The sequence below is a fragment of the Sciurus vulgaris genome (genome assembly GCF_902686455.1).
Source record: "Sciurus vulgaris genome assembly, chromosome: 11".
Lineage (NCBI taxonomy): Eukaryota > Metazoa > Chordata > Mammalia > Rodentia > Sciuridae > Sciurus > Sciurus vulgaris.
Window position 1 is genome coordinate 12,571,512 of NC_136472.1, and position 19,596 is coordinate 12,591,107.

Genomic DNA, 19,596 nt, shown 5'->3' on the forward strand with positions numbered 1-19,596 from the left:
CTTTTACTAGGAACTAAAGTTCAGACTTGTATTTCACCAGTTTTTTCCATCAATATCCTCTCTCTGTTCTAGGATCCAGTTTAGGGTGTCACCTGGCACTGAGTTGTCATGTCCCCGTCTCCTCTGACAGTTTCTCAGTCTCCTGTATTGTCTGTGACCTTGACACCCTTGGGGGGTACTGGCCAGGTGTACTATAGCACCCACTCCTCTTCCCACACTCTGGCCCACTCTCCAGGCTGTGGTCAGCTAGGTTCACGCTGGAGGGTTCTGGAGATCTGTGCACACAGCCCCACTAGGCTGGGAAGGCCCCAATACAGGGCCAAGCAGGATGGGGCAGGACAGGGCAGTAGTCTAGGGCCCCAAGACCCGTGTTAAACACCTCTGCACCCTTTTAAACTCTGCGTCTGTGGACTAGGAAGGTGATTATGCCTTGCTCCCAGCAGTAAGGACGCGGCCATCTACTGATAGAAAGTCCTAGCTTAGTGCCTGGCGTGTAAGTACCCGGGAGGTGGGAGCGCCTGCCACCACGGTGAGCTAGACAGCGTCCCACAGTAGGGCAGGGAAGGCCATGGACACAACTGCCTCCACGGCTGCCTTTGCCAAATAGGTCACAGGCTAATTTCAAAGGGCCAGGCAGGCCCAGGCTCCTGCGGGGGTGGGGCGGCACCGCCAAGAATGTCCTCTGTGGGCTTGTGGGAGTCACTATCAGCGGGGGCGGGGCAGACCGGAGATGGCCCTAATGCATCTTCCTCCCTCTCTCCCCAGATCTACCTGTCCTGGAAGAGCGGGCCAGGGGAGGTGAAACACTGGAAGGACATGATTGCCCGACCCCGGCAGCCTGTGGCCCAGTGGCACCAGCTAAAGGCCTGAGTGGGGGCCGAGGGAGGCCCAGGGGGCCGAGGCCCAGGTCCCCATCATGGCCTCACCACTTTATGCACAATGCCTGGCCTGCCCCTCTGCCATCACGGGTGAGGGGAGGGCCCTGAGGGCTCAGCAGGGAGGGGTCCCAGGACTCAGCTGGGCCCCGTTCTAGGAAGTACCAGCCCACCCGCATCCGTCCAGCTCAGGGTGGGGCTCCGGGAGCCATTTTCCTGCTTTGCCCCTTTCCTTCCTGACTTGCTGATACTAAAGAAGTGGGGGAGAGCTCGAAAGCCAGCTGGGCAGACGGGCAGATCCCTCCAGAGGCCCGCCAGGTGGGCATGGCCCCCCGTTTTCTTTAAGGCAGTGCCTGGAGTGGAGAGAACCACCCCTTCTGCAGCCGTGGTTGTGGGCCCGAGCGGGGAGACCGGGGCGTTTGGCCCTGGCCTAGCCGAGACAGGCCGTCCGGGGCAGATTCAGGTGCCGCCTGGGCCCTGAATGCTGAGGACAGTACATAGCCCGCTCCCGGGTCCTGGAGCCCAGGCCCTGTGCACTTGTGTTGTGTCCACTGTGTGTGTGTGTCTGTGTGTGTGTGTGTGAGAGAGAGAGAGAGGGGGGCACTTGCTCCCTGTCCCCCTGGGGCCAGCAGTGCTACGGACTGTGGGGAAGCAAGGCTTCGTGGAAGGCAGGGTGGGGCTGGAGGCCTGGAGAGGTCCAGGCTGGGGTCAGGGCCAGTAGAGGTGGGACGAGGGGCAGGGCCATCCCCCTGTCCTCGCCCTGCCCCTCAGGGCCCCCCTCTGCTCAGAGTCCCCCCAGGAGCTCCTCCCCCAGTGACTCATCCCTGGACATGTGCTGACAACTCCGAGGCACCTCCTGTGTGCACAGCTTTCACAGGATGCACCTGCTCCCCTCCTGCTCAGGGGTCCCCAGCCCCCACTAGCTCTTCCCTGACTCCCCCTCTTTCCAGAGTCTCGGGTTCCAGCCAAGTTGGCACTATGCTCCATGCTCTCCAGCTTCTGGCCCTTCCTCCCCTCTCTCTGCCTGTGCAGACCCCCGCCCCATTCCTCACTCCCCACCCTCACCCCACTGGTGGGCAGACACCTTCCCTTTCCTTCCCTCTCCTCTGGTGGTTTCTGATCTTCCATCACCTGTCTTCTCAAATCTCCCCCACCTTCCCTGGGCCTCCAGAACGCTCCTTCTGCCCCTCCCACCACCGGCAGGCAGAGAAAGCAGGGACCATTCTAGGAACTCTGAGGTGGCCCCACACAAAGAAGCTGTGTTTCTCCTCCCAGCTACTGCGAGACTAGAACTGGTTCCTCCTTGGAGACAGCAGACTTCAGGATGATCCCTGCTTAAGCCCTGTCATCCCTACACTGGGCCTGGTACTGATACAAGACCCAGCTGGTGACAAGTCTCAATCCAGTGGTTCCACGTGCCTGGGCCGAACATTCCCAGATCACACCGCCAAGGTGGCGCGAGAACACCACGTCTGTGTCGCGCTCTTGCACCACATTCTTACCCGAGGTGGGCTGCCACCCCGAGGGAACCCGCACAGGGTCCCCACAATCCAAAGCACTGGCGAAAGCATAGTCGTCGGGAACCAGTTTCCTTTAGCGGGCTTCCCCTTGAGCGTTTCCTTCTATGCCATTGTCAGGGCCACCTTTTGCCCATATTAAAATGCTCTTGAGTTGCCTTCGCACCGCGGTCCCCCCACCCCACCCGTCCTGCCTGCCCCCCACCTGTCCATGGGATCCGGAGGATAATCATCCGTAGTAGGTGAACCGTTTTGTAGAGTGAAGAATGCTAGTTATGTAAAGCAAATAGTCCACCCACATTCTTTGTAAACCCAAATGTTTCTATAGCGTAGCTTGCTTTACATGGGGTGGCCTGGGGAGTGGTCCCTAGGGGACCCCGGAGGCCTTGTGGAAGTAGGAAGGGCAGAAGTCTCGAGAGGCCGAGGGAACTCGCAAGTCTCCGCCCTCCCTCGGATCCGCTTGGGGTTTCCGATGCAACGCCCCCACGACCGGCGGGAGGCGGCGAGTCCACGAGCCCCGCCCCAGGGCCCCTGCCTGCCTGCGAGCCCTGGGGACCCAGTTCCCACCGAGGCGGTGAAGCTGCTGCATCCCCCTCCGAGCCCCGCCCACGGAACTCTTAGCCAATCACATTGCAGGGAGCCTCCCGCAGAGTCTGCCCGGTCAGACCCCCTCCTGCTCGCAGATGCCCCGCCTGGATTCCCCAGCACCCGGCGCCGCAGGAGCTCGCTCCCTGATGCAGGCGGGGGGCTGCAGGTGGGGGTCTGAGGGCCAGGTGGGCTGGCACGAGAGGCCGCAGGTGATCCGGCGTGGGGACGGGACAGTCTAGGGCACAGCGAGCAAGGAATGGGGGAACTTGAGGGCAGGGGAGGGCTCCGGAGCCCTGCCACCGTCCCAGGATCTTGGGCAAGTCACCCACACTCCCTGGGCCTCAGTTTCCCTTTCTGTAAATGATGGTAATAATACTTCCACCTACCTCATAGGGGAGGTTGTGAGGCCACCACCTGACCTGGGGGTCCAAGCAGGAGGACTCTGAAGGTGCTACCTGGGAGCAAAGTATTATTGCCGCAGCCTGAGAGCAGGCCCACTGCCCTTCCCCCAGAGAGCCTCCAGGGACAGCGAGGCCACCAGGGCCGTCTGTCTCTTCACTGTGTTCCAGCCCCCCCATGAGTGTCATCTACCCACCTTTGTGGGCACCCTAGACTTAGTTGTTACTTTGTTCCGGTATCCTTTCTTGTGACCATCTCTTCCACATTACTGCTGTACAAATTCCACCTGCCCAGGACCTGTCTTCAGGCACCAGAGGCCAGGCAAGGGACAAAGGAAAACAGCCACAAAAATAGCCACGGGGGGATGCCCAGCCCAGTTGGGGCCCCAGGGGTGGGGATTGGTGGCCCTGTTTGTATTGTGTTTGAGTCCTTGAGCGCAAGTGTTTTATAAAAAAATAAACAAAACCCAGTACCACAAAAAATTTTTGCAGCAAAGAGAAGTGAAGAAAAAACTGGAGAAGAAAAAAAAAAAAAAAAAGGAAAAAATACAAAATTTTCCACCACACGCACCCTCTAAGCCAGCAAGATTTCCTCTTTGCAAAATCATATTTTTGTGGGAACCGGCCCTGCTTTTTGTGGCAAGGCCTGTTCTGATTAATAAAGGATCGTGAAAAAGCAGGGCCTTGGTTCTTTCCTCTGTTGGTCCCAGCCGGCTCCCTCCCCAGAGAGAAGCAGCTGGGTGAGGGGATGGGGAGCCTGGGGCTGAGTCTCCCCTCACTCAGCTCATCACTTCTGGGACTTCACTGGTGACCTGGCCCTTTCTGAGCTTCCGGCCCATCCTCAGATCCAGGCTATGATCCCACCAGCTGCCTAGAGAGCAGGGGCAGCTCCCTCCCCATCTCAGGTGGAGGTTTATTGGGAGTGGAGTCTCCTGGAGGCCTTAGGGTGCCCCTTGGATCTCCACCCCGCTGGACATCCCTTCCCTTGGTTCCCAGGGGATGCTTGCTACCCTCCAAGGTAGGTCAGAAAACCAAAGGAGGCCCCTTCACCTTCCACTACCACCTAAGGAGCTGCTGCGGTTTTGGGCCAGTATCCCCTTCCTGGTTCCTGTGGGGTAAAGGACAGGAGAGCTCTGGGTCTGTTGGCTAGACCTGTGGCTTCTCTCCACCATTTTCTCTAGTTTAATTATTTAGGATTAGAAAAATCTCTCCAACCCAAAAGCCCATGGCAAGTCCCAGCCTAGGAGCCTGGGAAGCTCGGTCCCATCTGGCTCCAGCCTGTGTGGCCTTGTACGCTTCCTCCCTCTGCCCTTAGAATCCTCTGTCCACAAAGAAGCAATAACCCCGCCTCCCCACGCTGCCCAGGGGCAGCAGGCCCGCTAGATCTCAGGGCACTTCAGGAGGGAGGCATTACATCTGTTTCAGACATAGACAAAAGGAATGCTGGCATCTTTGGTCACATGCCCACCTGCTGGCCCCACCCTACTCGGGGCAAAGGGGGCCACATATTCCCGCTCCCCAGCACCTGGGGCTGGCAGCTGCCTCCTTGAGCTGCACTAAGGTACCCTCACCAACAAAGCTGCCCATCTTCTCCCTTTCTGCCCCTTCAATTTCCTAGGCCCTCGTTTTAATGTTCCTTTTTAAAGGTGGTTGTGGGCTGGGGGTGCAGCTCAGGTGTAGAGAGATTGCCTAGCACCAGAGGCCCTGGGCTCCACCTCCGGCACCACAAAAAAAGAAAGAAGAAAGAAAGAAAAGTGGTTTCTCCTTTTGGCTTCAGATCTCTGTTTCTGGAGGGAGCCCTGGGGTCAGGTAAGTAGCCTCGGGGCACTCCCTTGGTGCCTCTGTTGAGGCGCTCTGAAAACAGCCAATGGCAGAGTCGGCTCAGCCCCAGCCACGGCTCAGGGCCTCTTCCCTGGACAGACAGTCCACTCTTTGGTACACGTACAAGCACCGCCTTCACTTCATCGGATCCGGTCTCCATCCATGCTGCCCTGAGCTAGCTGCCTGCCCCTCCCTGTACCTGGAACCGCTGCTCTCCAGTGTTTTCTTTTTCCTGCAAGTCCCTCCTTGTCCGCCGCTGCTTCTGGGAAGGCCATGTCCTACACACCTCTCCCTCCCCCACAAAGACAGCCAGAAGGACCGCAGCCTGTGGCTCCCCTGAACGTGTTTCTCATGAAGACACTGCACTCCCCCTGTCTCTGTCCCTGCATGTGTGTGTGCATGTATGTGCATACGTGTGTATGTGCGTGTGTGTTGTGTCTTGTTTAGATTGTGCGCCCCCCTGGGCAAGATCCCTGTCTGAACACATGTTCTATGTAGCACGCCTGGGTGTGCTAATAAATGTCCATCTTCAGAACAACAGTGTCTTGAGGAAGCTTTGGGACAAATGGCTAAGAAAGCTGGCTGGTGGCATGAGAGGCAGGAGCCCTGACTCCCAGGTACCCTGTTCTTCCCCCTTTCCCAAGCCCCTGAGTGTGGGGGTGCCAGGGAAATGATCCTCCCCATCACTCATCTGTGCACCACTCTGCTGGCCAGGAGGCTCCCTTGTCTGAAGGCTTGGAGGCAGTGGCCATCGTGGGGTGGGTGGCGACAGGCTAGAGCTGACTGCCAGTCAAGGCGGGAGCAGCCCTCGAGTGGTGTGGAGTGAACACTGGTTGGGAGTCCACACACCCGTTGGTGGGCAAGTCACTTACCACCTGCACCTGTTCCTGCCACTTCTTTTCTCCTCGAAGATCCCACAGCCTGCCTTCCTGCTCTGACCGCCAGATGCCTTTGGCCTCGTCCCCTGCATCCCTCGCATAAACACAACTCTTCAGAGCTTCCCTGCCCTGCTCCCTACCCACCTCTGACTGCTCTAGGACGCCCTTTTCCCTGCTCCCCAGAGACCAAGGTGGAAGTCAAAGGAAGCTGTGGGGCGAGGGGTGCTAGGACTTCTCCTACAGTGCTCTCTCCATACTATGGGAGCCGGGATGCCCAGGTGGACCCCGCAATAGCTCCCTCCAAGAAGGACGTCTCCCTCATTTTCTTGTGGAAATAGAGACCCTCGTTAGTGCTCTCAAGTCAGGCATTGGCAGCTGCTTTAACCAGACTAACTTTCCAGAAGGAACTTGCTCCTGCTATGGAGAGCAAGTGAATAGCAAAGCAGGCCCTGGCACATTTCTCCTCTCTCCTGAGAGAAACAGCCTGGCAGCCCTGTTTGGTGAGCAAACAGCCATCGATAAGGGCCCTATGTAAAAAGGGAGAGCTCTGTGTGCCTCCGGATAGCCCAGGGGAACCCATGGCAGGGTCTTTGCTCTGACCTAGAGGGTGGGGGGCTCAGCAGAGAGGAAGTACAGGGAAACAGCAGAGAGAGGAAGGAAACTTGATTCTGCATGAAAAGGAGGTAGATGAACACCAGGATGTACGGAGTATCGAATTGTAGACTCGCTCAGCTCTAAATAAGATGGAGAAAAAGAGACTTCAGGTCACTTAACTGATAGCAAAACTAGGAATGAAATTTCCCCTGTGTAAGACAAGTTACTGGTCAGCTGCATCTCCTACCCCACCTCACTGATCCCCACCCTTCCAGGCACTTTCCTTCAAGTTCCCAGATCCCAGAATGTTCCCAGGCCCTGATGAAACCTCAGTGGGACAAGGTCTGCAGCCAGCCCCACACCCCTCTTCCTGCAATCTTCCCCACCTCGCCACCTCTTTCTGTGCCCTCATGACTGTGATCTCACTTGCAAGCTGCCTGCTCCAGACCCAGGTCCAGACTCCTCCTTAATCAGGGCTCAGCCCAGTGTGCCAGCCAAGCTGCTGGGCAGGATCTGACCTTTTGGCCCCATATGACATCAGTCCCTGTTGCCATGGTGATGGAGGCCTGCAGGATCTTCTCATGGGAGATGGGCCTGTAGGTTTGAGATTTTCATTTTCTTCCTTTCTTTAAATATTTTCCCCCTGAACGACGAGGGGAGAGAGAAATGTCAAAACTAAGCAAAAGGAGACTATCGGGGAGAGAAAGGGAGAGGTAAATGGAGGAGGAGACGGAGACAAGTGTAGTCACAGAGCAGGAGGAGAGAAGCACGGCTGAGGGAACACAGAAAGGTCAGCCCTCTGGTGGGAGATCCAGGAACCAGGAACCTGAGAATTAAGCTCCAGAAAATCCGCGGCCTGAGACGGGGTGAGCCCAGTGGCGAAAAGGAATGAAGACACCCAGGGTATTGAGGGAAACCAGCCTCGTGTGGCCGGTCCAAGACATTTCTGTCTGGGCTCTTGTTCCCCAGACACTCAGGACACCACTTTTTGCCAGGGTCGGCCTGACACACAGGCCGCGGATGGGGGCAGTGTGCCCACAGAAGTGGGACCCGGTGCTCCCAGGGCTTATAAATAAACAGGCATGTGGGAAATGCACATTCTTTCTCCAAGAAATATAATTTATGTTTACAGCCAGTTTTTTTTTTTTTTTCTCTTCTTCTTCCTAAAGAAAACACTATCATGTGGAGCACTGCCCCTGACAGTGTCCCCTGAGTGTCCTTGGCCCTGGCCCCCTCCTCCTGTTATTGCTTGGATGGGAAAGAGCTGGCCCTGGGAATTGCAGAGCAAGGCCCGTCTCCTCACCCCCTTGAGGCTGGCCCTGGTGACGGAGTAGAGGCACACAGTGCCCATCCCGTGCCCCATGCCGTGCCAGCCACACTGGCTGTGCCCATGTAAGGGAATGGAGAATGCAGGCAGCAGGAGAGGCCTGGAGCAGCCTCCCAGAGCGCAGAGCCCCTCTCTTCAGGGCAGGCAGCCCTGGAGGCACAGTGGCTTCTTTTCAAACTTGACAGCTGAAGGCTCAGGCTGTGGGGAAGGGAGGGAGAGCTCTCTTTGCCCAGCAAGAGTCCACGTACATGCTGGGAGAAGAGACCAGAAGGAAAGCAGCGGGGAAAGAGACCCTGACTTCTGGGTCCCATACAAGTATCATGGGGCCTGAGGAGGGAGCTATGCATGAGGAGCCCTGGCCAGCTATGGCCTTAGTCCTCAATCTGTCTCCTACTTCTGTCACGGGCGCAGGCCAAGGGTCCCAGGCCTGGCCCCTGGGCAGTATCCCCCCACCAAGGGCAGTACTATTCTAACACAGTTTACCCCAGAGGTAGCAGCTCTGGCACCGGAAAAGGTGGCCTAGGAGATACAAACCCCAGGAGGAGGGTGTGGGTGCCCTGGGCATCCAGATTCAGTGACTGGTATGATTCTGTGGACAGTGGTGACCCTGGTTCCAGGAGGAAACTGGCACATTTTGTTGTTAGTGGCTCTATCAGGGAGGAGACAGAGCTCAAACTTGTTGGTCTGAAGACTGTCCAGAGATCCACGAGGGGGCACTCTTCTTATTCCCCAGGAGTGTCTGAAGATGGCCCCCAGGCCTGCCTGTGCCCAGAAGCTAGCCCAAAGAGACTTCATTGCCCCAAGTAGGCTCCCACCGGTCCTACAGACCCAGGAAGACACAGTCTTCCGAAGGCCGTCCTTCCTGAGTGGCCGAAGACCATCACCCTGTGCAGAGGTTCAGGTGCCCAGACCTGGAGGGCCTTCCAAGGCACGGAGGTTGCCCCCCAGGTGTCCAAGGGCCCGGGAGCCAGCGCCCCCTATGAGCAGGTCTTCTTCCTCCTCATCCTCAAAGGCCCGTGCTGGGCGCCTGGGGAGCGGCCGTGGCGTAGGCTCATCGCGCTCCGCCATGCGCTCCACGGCGCCTTCGCCCACGAGGAAGACCGTGTCCGCGACGCGCGGGGGTCCGGTGACCGGATTGTGGTCGTAAGAGAAGACGCGCAGCGCGCGCAACGGGTGTAGGTCGGGGAAGCCTCCCAGGCGGTTGCGGTCGAGGTCGAGGATATGCAGGCGACCCATGCGCAGCAGCGCTGGCGGGAACTCCTCGAAGCGATTACCGTAGAGCCAGAGGCCGCGCAAGCCCGTCATGCGCGGCAGCTCCGCGGGCAGCGCGCGCAACCGGTTGTCGCCCATCTGCAGCGATTGCAGCGCCACTAGGCGCAGCAGCGGCCGCGGAAAACGCCGCAGGAAGTTGCCCTCGATCCAAAGACAGCGAAGGCTCTGCAGCTGCGCGAAGTCAGCGGGCAGCGCTAGCAGCCGGTTGCTGCCCAGGTAGAGGCGCGTGAGGCGCGGCAGGCGACAGAGGCCGTCGGGCAAGGCGCTCGAGTTTGTTGAAGTCGAGAGCCAGGATGCGCAGCTCGCGCAGCTCCTCGATCTCTTCGGGCAGCTCGCGCAGCCCGGTGCCGCTCACGTACAGCTTCTGCAGGCGGCTCAGCGCGCACACCGCGCTGGGCAGACGCCGCAGCCGCCCGTCCGCTCAACTCCAGCTGTTGCTCGCCGCTGCGCAACTGCTCCTCCGCGCCGACGGCAGCTCATCCGGCGTGGACTCCGCGATGCCCATGATCACGGGCCCCGGCCGGGGCCGCTGTCACCACCGCCGCCCGGCATCGCCCCGCCCCGGCCGCCCCCCGGCCGCCCCCCGGCCGCCCCGACGGGGCCGGGACCGCGCCGGCTTCGGGGCCCCCCGCCCCGGCCTGCCTCTGCGCCGGGAGGGGGGCCGTGCCGGGCCGGGAGGAGGCGCCCGCTTGGGGCCGAGCGCTGCGCTCAGCCACCCGCCCTCCGGCCTCCCCCGCTGCCTCTGCCAGAGGCCGACTGGCTAGAGTTCGCACTGACTCGCAGCTTAGCGACCCGTCGCCCTGGCAACCCCCGACGCGCGTGTAGCTGCCAATGAGGCGGAGGGAAGGCGGGGAGGGGCGGGGCCAAGGCGCCGCCCATGTGGGGTCCCGGTGCCCGAGCCCGCCCCTTGCCAGCCAATCCCGCCCACCTGCCGCGGGCGCCAGCCAAAGGATCCCCTCCCAGCGAGCCCAGCGCTGTGTCGGCGCCGAGATCCGACGTCCGACGCCGCCGCGAGCTGTTTGGAGGGAGGTTTTGTGCTCTCCGGGGCCCTGGGTTCTGAAGAAAAGTCCGGACCAAGAAACGCGACACCTACGGCTGGGAACAGAGAGCTCTCCAGGAGGTACTGTGGAGCGCGGTCACTGCCGGTCACTCACATCCGGCGACGTGCGACCAGTCTCCTTGTGGGGTCACTTCAGGATAGTAACTCCGAACGGTGTTGCTTTCTGTCCCTTTTCACATCTGAGGATTTGCAGGAACTCACCGCTTGACTCCGCCCCCGCTCCGTACAGTCCACTGCCCAGCAGCTTCCTGGCTAGTGCACTCACACGCCTGTTTCCTGCCTCATTCGATGCTCAAGGTCTGTGTGTGGCTACGGAGGTCAGAGGGCTGGGACAGGTGAACGCCTGAGAACCCCCCAACCACCCTCATTCTGAAACTCCTTGCGCATGCTCCCACCAACAGCTATTTACCCTGTTCTCCCCTCCCATGGGGGCCCTCCCTGCCAGAGCAGACTCGCGTTCCCATTTACTGCGAGGCTACCATGTACCCAGCGCAGTGATAAAAAACTTTGCACTGAATCCTTGCCACAGCCATTACCCAGTTCGAAAGATTGAGAAACTGAGGCTCAGAGAGGTTTGACTTGAGCTGGTTGACTGAGCTGGGTGACTCGCCCAAGGTCACCCAGCTGGTGAGCTGCTGGGTTTTAAAGTGAGGCAGTGTGACTCAACAGCCTGGGCTTTTAACCATACACTACCGCCAGCAAATGGAACAATGTCACTCCAGATGAATCCACCCCCCCCCCCAGTAAAACCTCTTATTCTCAATGCAAAACTACAAGGAAGGTATTATTAATCCCAAGGGAAGCAACCTGCTCAAGGTCACATAGTGAAGAGAGGTTGCTTCGGAGGGAGCAGATTCCATGCCTCCTCCACGCTGCACTCTCTGGAACCTGTGACCCACGTGGACTGACTGCACCATAGACCTCAGGGCAGCACCCTGCCCTCCAGCCTACCCCACCCACTTCCTTGCCCACCGCAATGAAAATGTTTAACATTTAAGAAAATGGAAGCTGGACACGTGGCATTGCCTATAACCACCTCCAGTCAGAAGGCTGAGGCAGGAGGTTGGCCTGAGCCCAGGAGTTCAAGACCAGCCTGGACAAGATAGTAAGACTCCATCTCAAAAAGAAAAAGAAAAAGGAAAGAAAGAGAAAAAAGAAAAGCAAGGCAACTTCACATACAGTGAAATGCATAGCTTCTAAGGGTACAACTGGATGCATTTGACAAATGTACTCATCCATTCGCGTTTCATCACCCAAGAGTTCCCTTGAACCTCTTTCACCTCCCACAGGCAACTGTGATCATGACCTGCATCATCCGGGACTAGTTTTGCCTGTTCTTGAACATCACATAAATGAAATTATTCAATACATACTTTTTTTTTTTCTGTTGACTTCTTTTGTTCCAATTATGGACATGTGTTTGTTGGGTGGAGAGATGAACAGAGCAACAGCAGTTGTAATTGGGCAAAGGATGTCTTGGTGTTAGAAAGCAGATGTTGGGGGACACAGGGGCAGGTATGGTCTAAGCCAGGAACCAGCCGTGGACCCTCATCCTGGCAGGGGACTGCAAAGATGAAGTTAGGACCCGAGCCAAGGTAGGGGACACAGACCAAGAAAGAGCAGAACCCAGACCCCAGACCTGGGATGGACGAGGATTCTCAGGTCCAGCAGGAGGGGTTCGAGTTCCTGCCAGACCTCCTTAAGCCCCAGGCCAACTCTTTCCATTCTGCTCTTTTGAAGGAGGCGGGGTAACCAGAAAGTTGGGGGAAGCCCAGCCAGACTGATGGGATGAACATGAGTACTCCCCACCCCCTGGCCCCCAAGTGGTTTGAGCAAGGGAACATTCGCTGTGGAGGAGGAAGCTCAGCCAGCCCACCCTCGCCACCTGCTCAGGGCTGCCACTCCAGCACCAAGCAGCCCTCTTGGGCGCAGGCAGCAGCCCGCTTGAGCCCCTGCCCTCTGGCACCAGCCTGGCATAGCATCCCTGGGCCGGGAGCGTGCCTGCCCAGCCTTCTTTCTCCGAGTCTTTGTCTTGCTCTGGGTAGATCCTGTACCTTCGCCCCCCACCAGGCCCTTCTCAGTGGGTGAAGGTAAAATGTGCTGGCGTTCGGGCCCACGCAGGCTGGCAGCGGGGCAATCATCCTGATGAATCACACTGGCTCTGCAGGCGCCCGGTCCCTGCCGAGGCGGCACTAATGAATTAGCTTCACCCTCAGTGCGGGGCCTCTCAGCCTTTCCCTACTCCCCGGGAAGGCAGGAAACGAGACCAGCAAAGGCAGCGCGAGGGGAACAGGTCTCCGACAGCTCCAGATAGGGTCCCGGGCCAGCCGTGCCCTCTGCCTACGCACCGCAAAATAACCAAGGTGTGGGGCCTCCAGGCCCCGGAAGCCACCTCTCTGTTTCTAATCATGAGCTATAACTCATGCCCACCCCCAAATCCATGTTTTTAAAGGATTTTTTTTTTAAATACAGGAAAGGCACAAAGCTCTCTGTGATAAACACCCCTGTGCTGGGTCTCCAGTGGTCACAATTGCTCACATTTTGTCATACACGCTTTAAATCTCTTTCCTGTTAAATAAAAGAAAGAAAACAGCAGTGTAACATAGAAGGCTCCTTGCGTGTCTCCTCCACGTCCCCACAGGCACCTCTGCCTCCTCCACACTGACCTTGCCAAGGCCACTTGGATTCTCCCTCCCTGCTCTGGGCCCAGGACCACTGGCTGCTGAGGCTCGAGGAAGAACCAGGCAATATTTGCCTGGCGTCTTAGAAAGCGAAGACTTGAGCCGACGAGAGGCAATCACTCCATGTCAGAGCAGGAAGCGGGCTTAGCTCTTCCAGGAGGCCACTGATTTAAATGTCTGTAAGAAGTGGGGGACCCTCGTCCCAGAGAAGTGCGCGGAGGACCGTTTCCACAGGGTCATGGTCTCCTGGGAGTCTTAGTCCAGTCCCCTCAGTTGGCAAAAAGAAAAGTGACAATGTCTTTTATGCCGTGGCGTGCTCCCCTCCTCTGCCCCGTCAGAACTTGAGTGCCTTGAATCTTTCAAGTATTCAGTCAACAAACATTTAGCACCTGCTTCTAAGCCTAGGCTCTGGGAATTAACTATAAAAGTGAAAAACTCCTGCCTTTGTGGATTCATATTCTCGCCAGTGGAGATAATTAACAAAACCCACAAATCTAGCGCTAATAAGGCTGTGGGGGAAGTAAGGCAAGGAGGAGAAGGGAGGCTGGGAGAGCTACCATTTAACACCAGTGGAGTGACGAGTGGAGGCTCCTTTGAGAGGATGGCATTGAGCCAAGAGGAGAGAGCGGAGGTGAGGGGCCAGTGAAGGAGTCTTGAGAGGGTGTGTTCCTGGCACAGGGGACTGCAGTGGGCAGGGCAGCTCAGGGTGGCTGGAACCCATGCAGCACGAGGGAAGGTGGTAGCAGGTGAGGTCAGAGAGGGAAAGTGAGGAGGCAGAGGAGGAGGAGGTGGCATATGGAGGCCTGCGGCCTTCCTGAAGACTTCAGGTGAGAGGGACTTTAAGCAGAGTCCCCGTCCTAACAAGAGCCTTGGGCTGCAGCTGCAGGAAAGGATGCAGGAGGCGTCTGCCCCCTCGCCTTGTTGCCTCCCACGCGGTAATGATAGTTGTCACTCACTGAGCACCTCCAGGCTGCCTCATTTACCCTTCCTCTCGGCTCCATCCCCACACTCCCACTCCACAGATGAGGAAACAGATTCAGAGGTTAAGCCACGGCATCGTCACCCAGCTGGTAGGAGGCAAAGCCACGATTCAAACCCAGACCATCCTGTTGCAAATCCAGGGTTTTTTCAACTCTGTCTCGACCACCCTCCCAAATGGGAGAAATTAGAGAAACCGCCCGGGGTGCCCCTGTCCTGCAAACAGCACCCATGTCCAGGGTGCCCTGCTTGGAGCTTTGGATGTTGCCAGACAAGTTAAGGATGGCCGAGAGCCCATGCCCCTCCTCAGCCCCAGGCTTCAGTGTGTTTGCCCACCTGGGGGCAGGGGGGGATCCTGAAACCTGCAGGGCAAGCCTAGGAACCCCCAAACAGGTTCAAGAGGACAGAACAAAAAGGCCCCCAAGTTCAGGGTCACCCTAGGCCTGTGAGTGGGGCTCAGGGTTCACCCGATTACAAATTCCAGGCACTCTCGGGCCCACCCTTAGCCCAGGGCCCTTCAGTGGGCAGCAAACTCACTGGCTAGCTCAGCCCCTGGCAGCCTGCTCCTCCAACACCCCCGCTGGAACCCGAGCCCACGAACGGCCTGGGATCACATTCCGCTGGAACCCGAGCTGGGGAACGTGAGGCCAAGGGAGAGTGAGGAAGGGATGAGGCTGAGCCAGCACCCAAGGCCAAGCCGCCATGCTACCCTCCTAGTGGATCCGGTGGGCCGCCTGCTGCTAACTGGGTTCCAGGCATGATGGCCCCTTCCTCCCAGGAAGATTAGCAGTGGCCATTGCTGGCAGCTGCCCTTACGTTAGTACCTTCTGAGTCAATGGCCAAGTACAATCAGCTAGGATTGTTCATCCAAAGAATACAGACCCAGGTCCCAACCACGATGGCCAAGGACACCCCTAGCCTAGTCCCCTTCTCTGTGGTGGGAGATGCTGACTTCTGTTTTCTATCTTCCCTTCCTGAACACTGAGCATAACTACCTTTCCCAGGCCCTGCAGGGTGAGGCCTTGGGAGGAGCCCTGAGCCAACGGACACTAGCAGAAGTGAGACCAGTCACTACGTCATCTTCCATGTTCTTTTACCTTCTGCCATTTTAACAATGGAAAGAAACCTGGGCCCTGAGTCATCACTTGGATATGAGTTACCTGACCCACCTTAGACGGTGACAAGAAAAAGAAATAAATGTTAAATGTGTTTCCGTGTTTAGACTCCAGGGCTGTTTGTTATAGAATCAGCCTGGACTATCTAACATGATTCCTCTCAGTTCCCATCCCAGGACCTTTGCATATGCCAGTCCCTCTGCTGGGCTCACACTATCATCTTTAGTGTCTTCTTCTAGAAAACTCCTCATCTCTGAGAATCCTTCCAGGGTCCTTCAAAGCATGTCAAATCCCCATGGAATAAAAACTTGAGTGCCTATTTCTTTCAAAGTATTTCAGTTATCAGTTATAATTAAATAATTAACAGTGAACTCTCTAATTGAAAGCTGTTTCCCCCTGTACATGTGAATCGAGAGTAGAGAGCCTTCTGTCCCACATGTTCCGCTGGAGCCACATGGCCACTTGAGCAGCTCGCCTTCTCTGTGGTTTTGTTTTTTTGGGGGATGGGTATTGATGGTCTTTTTTTTTTTCTTTTTCTTTCTTTCTTTTTTTTTTTTTTGGCAGTACTAAGGATTGAACCTAGGGGTGCTCTATCACAGAGCTACATCTCCAGCCCTTTTTATTTTTTATTTGAGACAGGGGGCTCACTAAGTTGCCCAGGCTGGCCTGGAACTTGCCGTCCTTCTGCCTCAGCCTCCCAAGTGACTGGGATTAAAGGTGTGCGCTACTGCTCCTGGCTTTTTCAAAATTCGAAATTAATCTAAAAAATTTCATGATCAACAAAATATTAAAATTTGAAATAAGGTCAGATCAAGACAATGCTACGTGGAGCCCTTTCTTGAGCATGGGTTAAAAAGAAAAAGCAGTAGTACTAATCTTGTCTTCCTTTAAATGTTGGTGTCTTGTTCATCATGGAGTTTCAGCATTCATTTTTATTTTAAAAAAAATGACTGAAGCAAATGCTGGGATGTAGCTCAGTGGTAAAGCATTCACCTAGCACGTGAGGGGTCCCAGAATCAAGTCTCAGCAACACACACACACACACACACACACAACGATTACCATCAAACTATAACTTGATTATGAAGTTGTTTTTTGCACTTTAAATATCATACCTGGGGGCAAGCCCCTTGTTCCCTTCACCCCAATGCCAGGTCTGCTGTGGGCACGATCGCCATGCCCTGATGGATTAGCACGAAGCGTCAGGGAGATAACATCAAGATCATTAGGGGGTATTAACCGCTGTTCTCTGGTAGACAATTTCCTTCTATCCATTCCCATCCATTCAGATGCTGAGTTGGCTCTCTCTGATTCCTGCTCTTCATGGGAAAACCAGAACAAAGAATCAAATCCTTGGCTCCGAGTTGCAAAAGAGGCTTTGAAACCCAGAGCCCAGAGTATAGCCTTACAAGAGCCAGGTTTGAAAGCAAAAATCTTTTTTGTAGGTCCAGAAGCCTGGCTTTGAACTTGAAGAGCAGAGAGCTGATGCCCAGCCCTGGAGAGGAGAAGCCTGCGTCATCACAGAAGCAAAGATCCCACCCAGAAGCAGATCGAGACCCAAGCTGCAGGTGGGAGAGAAGGGACAGTGCCACAACTCGCACACGGATGTGGGCCAAAATAGGTTGGGGCAGCCTGAGAGAAGGCTCTCAGTACACTTGAGGGACGCCAAGACAGAGGGGACCAACCTGCACTTCCCACAGCCGTTGTGGTCTGAGGATGCCATGAACCTCCCACCAGTCCTCTTGCCTGTTTGGAGAGGCCTCAGTAGAGGAGACAGGAGGTGAGCCAGTCCCCTCCTCTGGATCCTTCCACACCAGTGTCACAGGGGAGAACCTAGAATTTTGTTTGTGTTCTGTCCTGGGATTGAACCTAGGGGTGCTCAAACCACTGAGCCACATCCCAGCTCTTTTTTATTTTTATTTTGAGACAGAGTCTCTAAGTTGCTTAGGGTCTTGCTAAGTTGCTGAGGCTGGCTTTGAACTTCAATCCTCCTGCCTCGGCCTTCTGAGCTGCTGGGATTACAAGTATGTACCACAGCACCTGGCGAGAACCCAGAAGTTTCTATTCCTCCAAAATGGATGCAGGTACGGCCAGAAGCAGGCTGGTAGATCCAAAGAGGTGCAGTGTTCTGGTAAGGGAGCTGCAGAGATGATTGCATAACTCTGGCAAACAGAGGCCAGAAGTCACAGTGGCTTCCGGGCAGGTACAGGGAGGACAGGTGTGGATGACCAAAGGCCACAAAGATCACACATGCATGGGTGCAGCCTCCACGGAAGGCGTGCCTCTTCCTGGGGAGAAGGGACACAACTCCTGAACTGACTGGTTTTGAGTCCTTAGTGGCAGGGCTGTCATTCAAAGGAGCCCGAGTTGGACCAGAAGTGTCCAACTAGATTGATGACTTTGTTCAGTCACGAGTGGACCCAGGTATTGGGAACTCACAGCTGAGTCCAGCCTCCTAAGGACAACTAACCTTTCCATGTCTCACAAAGGGTCCTTCCAGATCAGCAGCCCCGCCAGGTGTGCACAGCGCTGGGCTCACGGAAGGCCCTCCGGGGCTCATTCCCTTCGTGGTGATGACCCCTGTATGTGAAGGACCTTTGCACCCTTTGGGGGCCCCCAGTATCTGAAGCCCCTTCTTATACTGGAGAATCCCACCAGCCAGTGTGGACACGGAAAACACTGGAAACTCACTTTCCCAGCATCCCTTGCAAGCTGGGTGCAGGCATGTGACCTGGGAGTCACCCACCCTCAATTCTGAATGGGAAATGAGCAGAAGGACCACCTGGATTTTCTTCTGAGGGCGAGTGGAAAGGGTGGCAGCAGGAACCCACAGAGGGGCAGGCCCTGGCAGCTTCACCAGCCCTGGACCCTGGGGCAATTTGGGCCATGTTCCTGGCTTGGGTAGCCTCTAAGCTTTGTCCTTGGGGCCACCTGAAGATTATGTAAGTACCCAAAGTCCTTTAATAAATTCCTTCTGCTTAAATTAGCCAAAGCTGGTTTCTGTGGCTTGCAAGGAGCTCTGGTACCCAAGCCGCCATCATCAGGCAGCCACGTGCTCGCCCCCCCGCCCATTACCCTGGCCTCAGCTCCTCCTCTGTCCTGAGGACAAGTTTGCGTTCAGCAGCAGCAGTGTTCTGTCCCAGGTGCCAGGGCTCCGTAAAAAGGCTCTGTGGCCACATGCTGTCACTGTGCCCAGAGGCTCCTCGAGCTTTCCTGACACGGCCCCACCCAGTCTGAGGTCAGGTGGCCAGACGGGTGCCTCTCTGACCTGTTTACCCCGGGGACTTCTGAAGGCACATCCACACACACACACTCACACACACACACACACTCTCTCTCTCTCCTCTCACACACACACACACAAGCTCACACACATACACACACACACCATTCACACACACAAAAAGCTCACACACACATACATACACACTCTCTCTCACACACACACTCGCACACATACAAGCTCACACACACATACACACTCACACACACACACTCTCTCTCACACACACACAAGCTCACACACATACACACTCGCACACACACTTCACACACACACAGCTCACACTCACACACTCACACCACAAGCTCACACACACACACTCATTCACACATACACATTCACTCACACACATACACACAAGCTCACACTCATACACACACACAAGCTCACACACATACACATTCACACACACACACAAGCTCACACACACACACACACAAGCTCACACACTCCTTCAACAAAGAAAACAAAGCCCCCTTTTATCACGGGAAGATTCCAGGCCCATTGCTGCCCACCCCAGTCCCCCAGGCAAGCAAGGTCGGTGGAGAGTCCTCGTGTTCAGAACAGAGAATGACAACGTGCACTCACTAAGCAGAGTGCCTTTGGCCGAGTGGCTTCACCTCTCTGGCCTGGTCATCTCTCAGGATGCCCGGGTGTCACCAAGGTCCTCCTAGGGGAAAGACTTTCTTGTCAGAGCCAGCCTGCAACACTGCCTCAAGGAAGCAAGAGTGGGACGACCCCCAGACCCCGTGAGGCCCGGGGCCCTTCCTCAGAGGCCCCGGCTGGGGCTTCCTGGGCCTGATTCCTCCTCTGTCTTTGCCTGCTCGGTTGTTCGGGGAACGGTTCCTCAGGAATGGGTGGCTCTCCAGATGGTCAGAGAGGAAATGGGAGAAGCGACTCAGCGTTTCACCCACTCCATCTGTCTGTGTACCAGGCCCACCAGCCTCAGCCTCCCCAGGCAGGGCTTCCCGCCACCCCACCCGCCTCCGGTTCCCACACACAGATGCCTTTAAACACCCCCACCATCCCCCCCCCCAGCCCCTGGGCGCCCTGTTCTCCCAGCTGGACAGCTGTCCAGTCCATGAGCTGGTGGTTCTGTGTCATCACGTGACCCAGGCCAGATGGTACCTGTCAACATCAGCTGCCACGGTACCATGACGAGCACCAGTCTCACCATGTCCCCATGCGTCAGAGGTGGGTGCTTGCCCG

General features: G+C 56.4%; 2 protein-coding genes across 2 annotated transcripts in view; one reads left to right on the forward strand and one right to left on the reverse strand.

The window, feature by feature from the left end:
- Window positions 1-4,055, forward strand: part of SYT7 (synaptotagmin 7) — a 59,931-nt gene extending 55,876 nt beyond the window's left edge. Inside the window, 1 exon segment of the mRNA XM_079105388.1 lies at window positions 766-4,055. Coding sequence (XP_078961514.1) covers window positions 766-870 — 105 coding nt within the window. The 3' untranslated portion in view covers window positions 871-4,055.
- Window positions 4,056-7,720: 3,665 nt separating this feature from the next.
- Window positions 7,721-11,672, reverse strand: LRRC10B (leucine rich repeat containing 10B). Its single transcript, XM_079103394.1, is given in 4 exon segments — window positions 7,721-9,531; window positions 9,533-9,682; window positions 9,684-9,736; window positions 9,739-11,672. Coding segments are annotated over 4 exon segments (876 nt in total). The 5' UTR covers window positions 9,776-11,672; the 3' UTR covers window positions 7,721-8,895.
- Window positions 11,673-19,596: the final 7,924 nt, after the last annotated feature.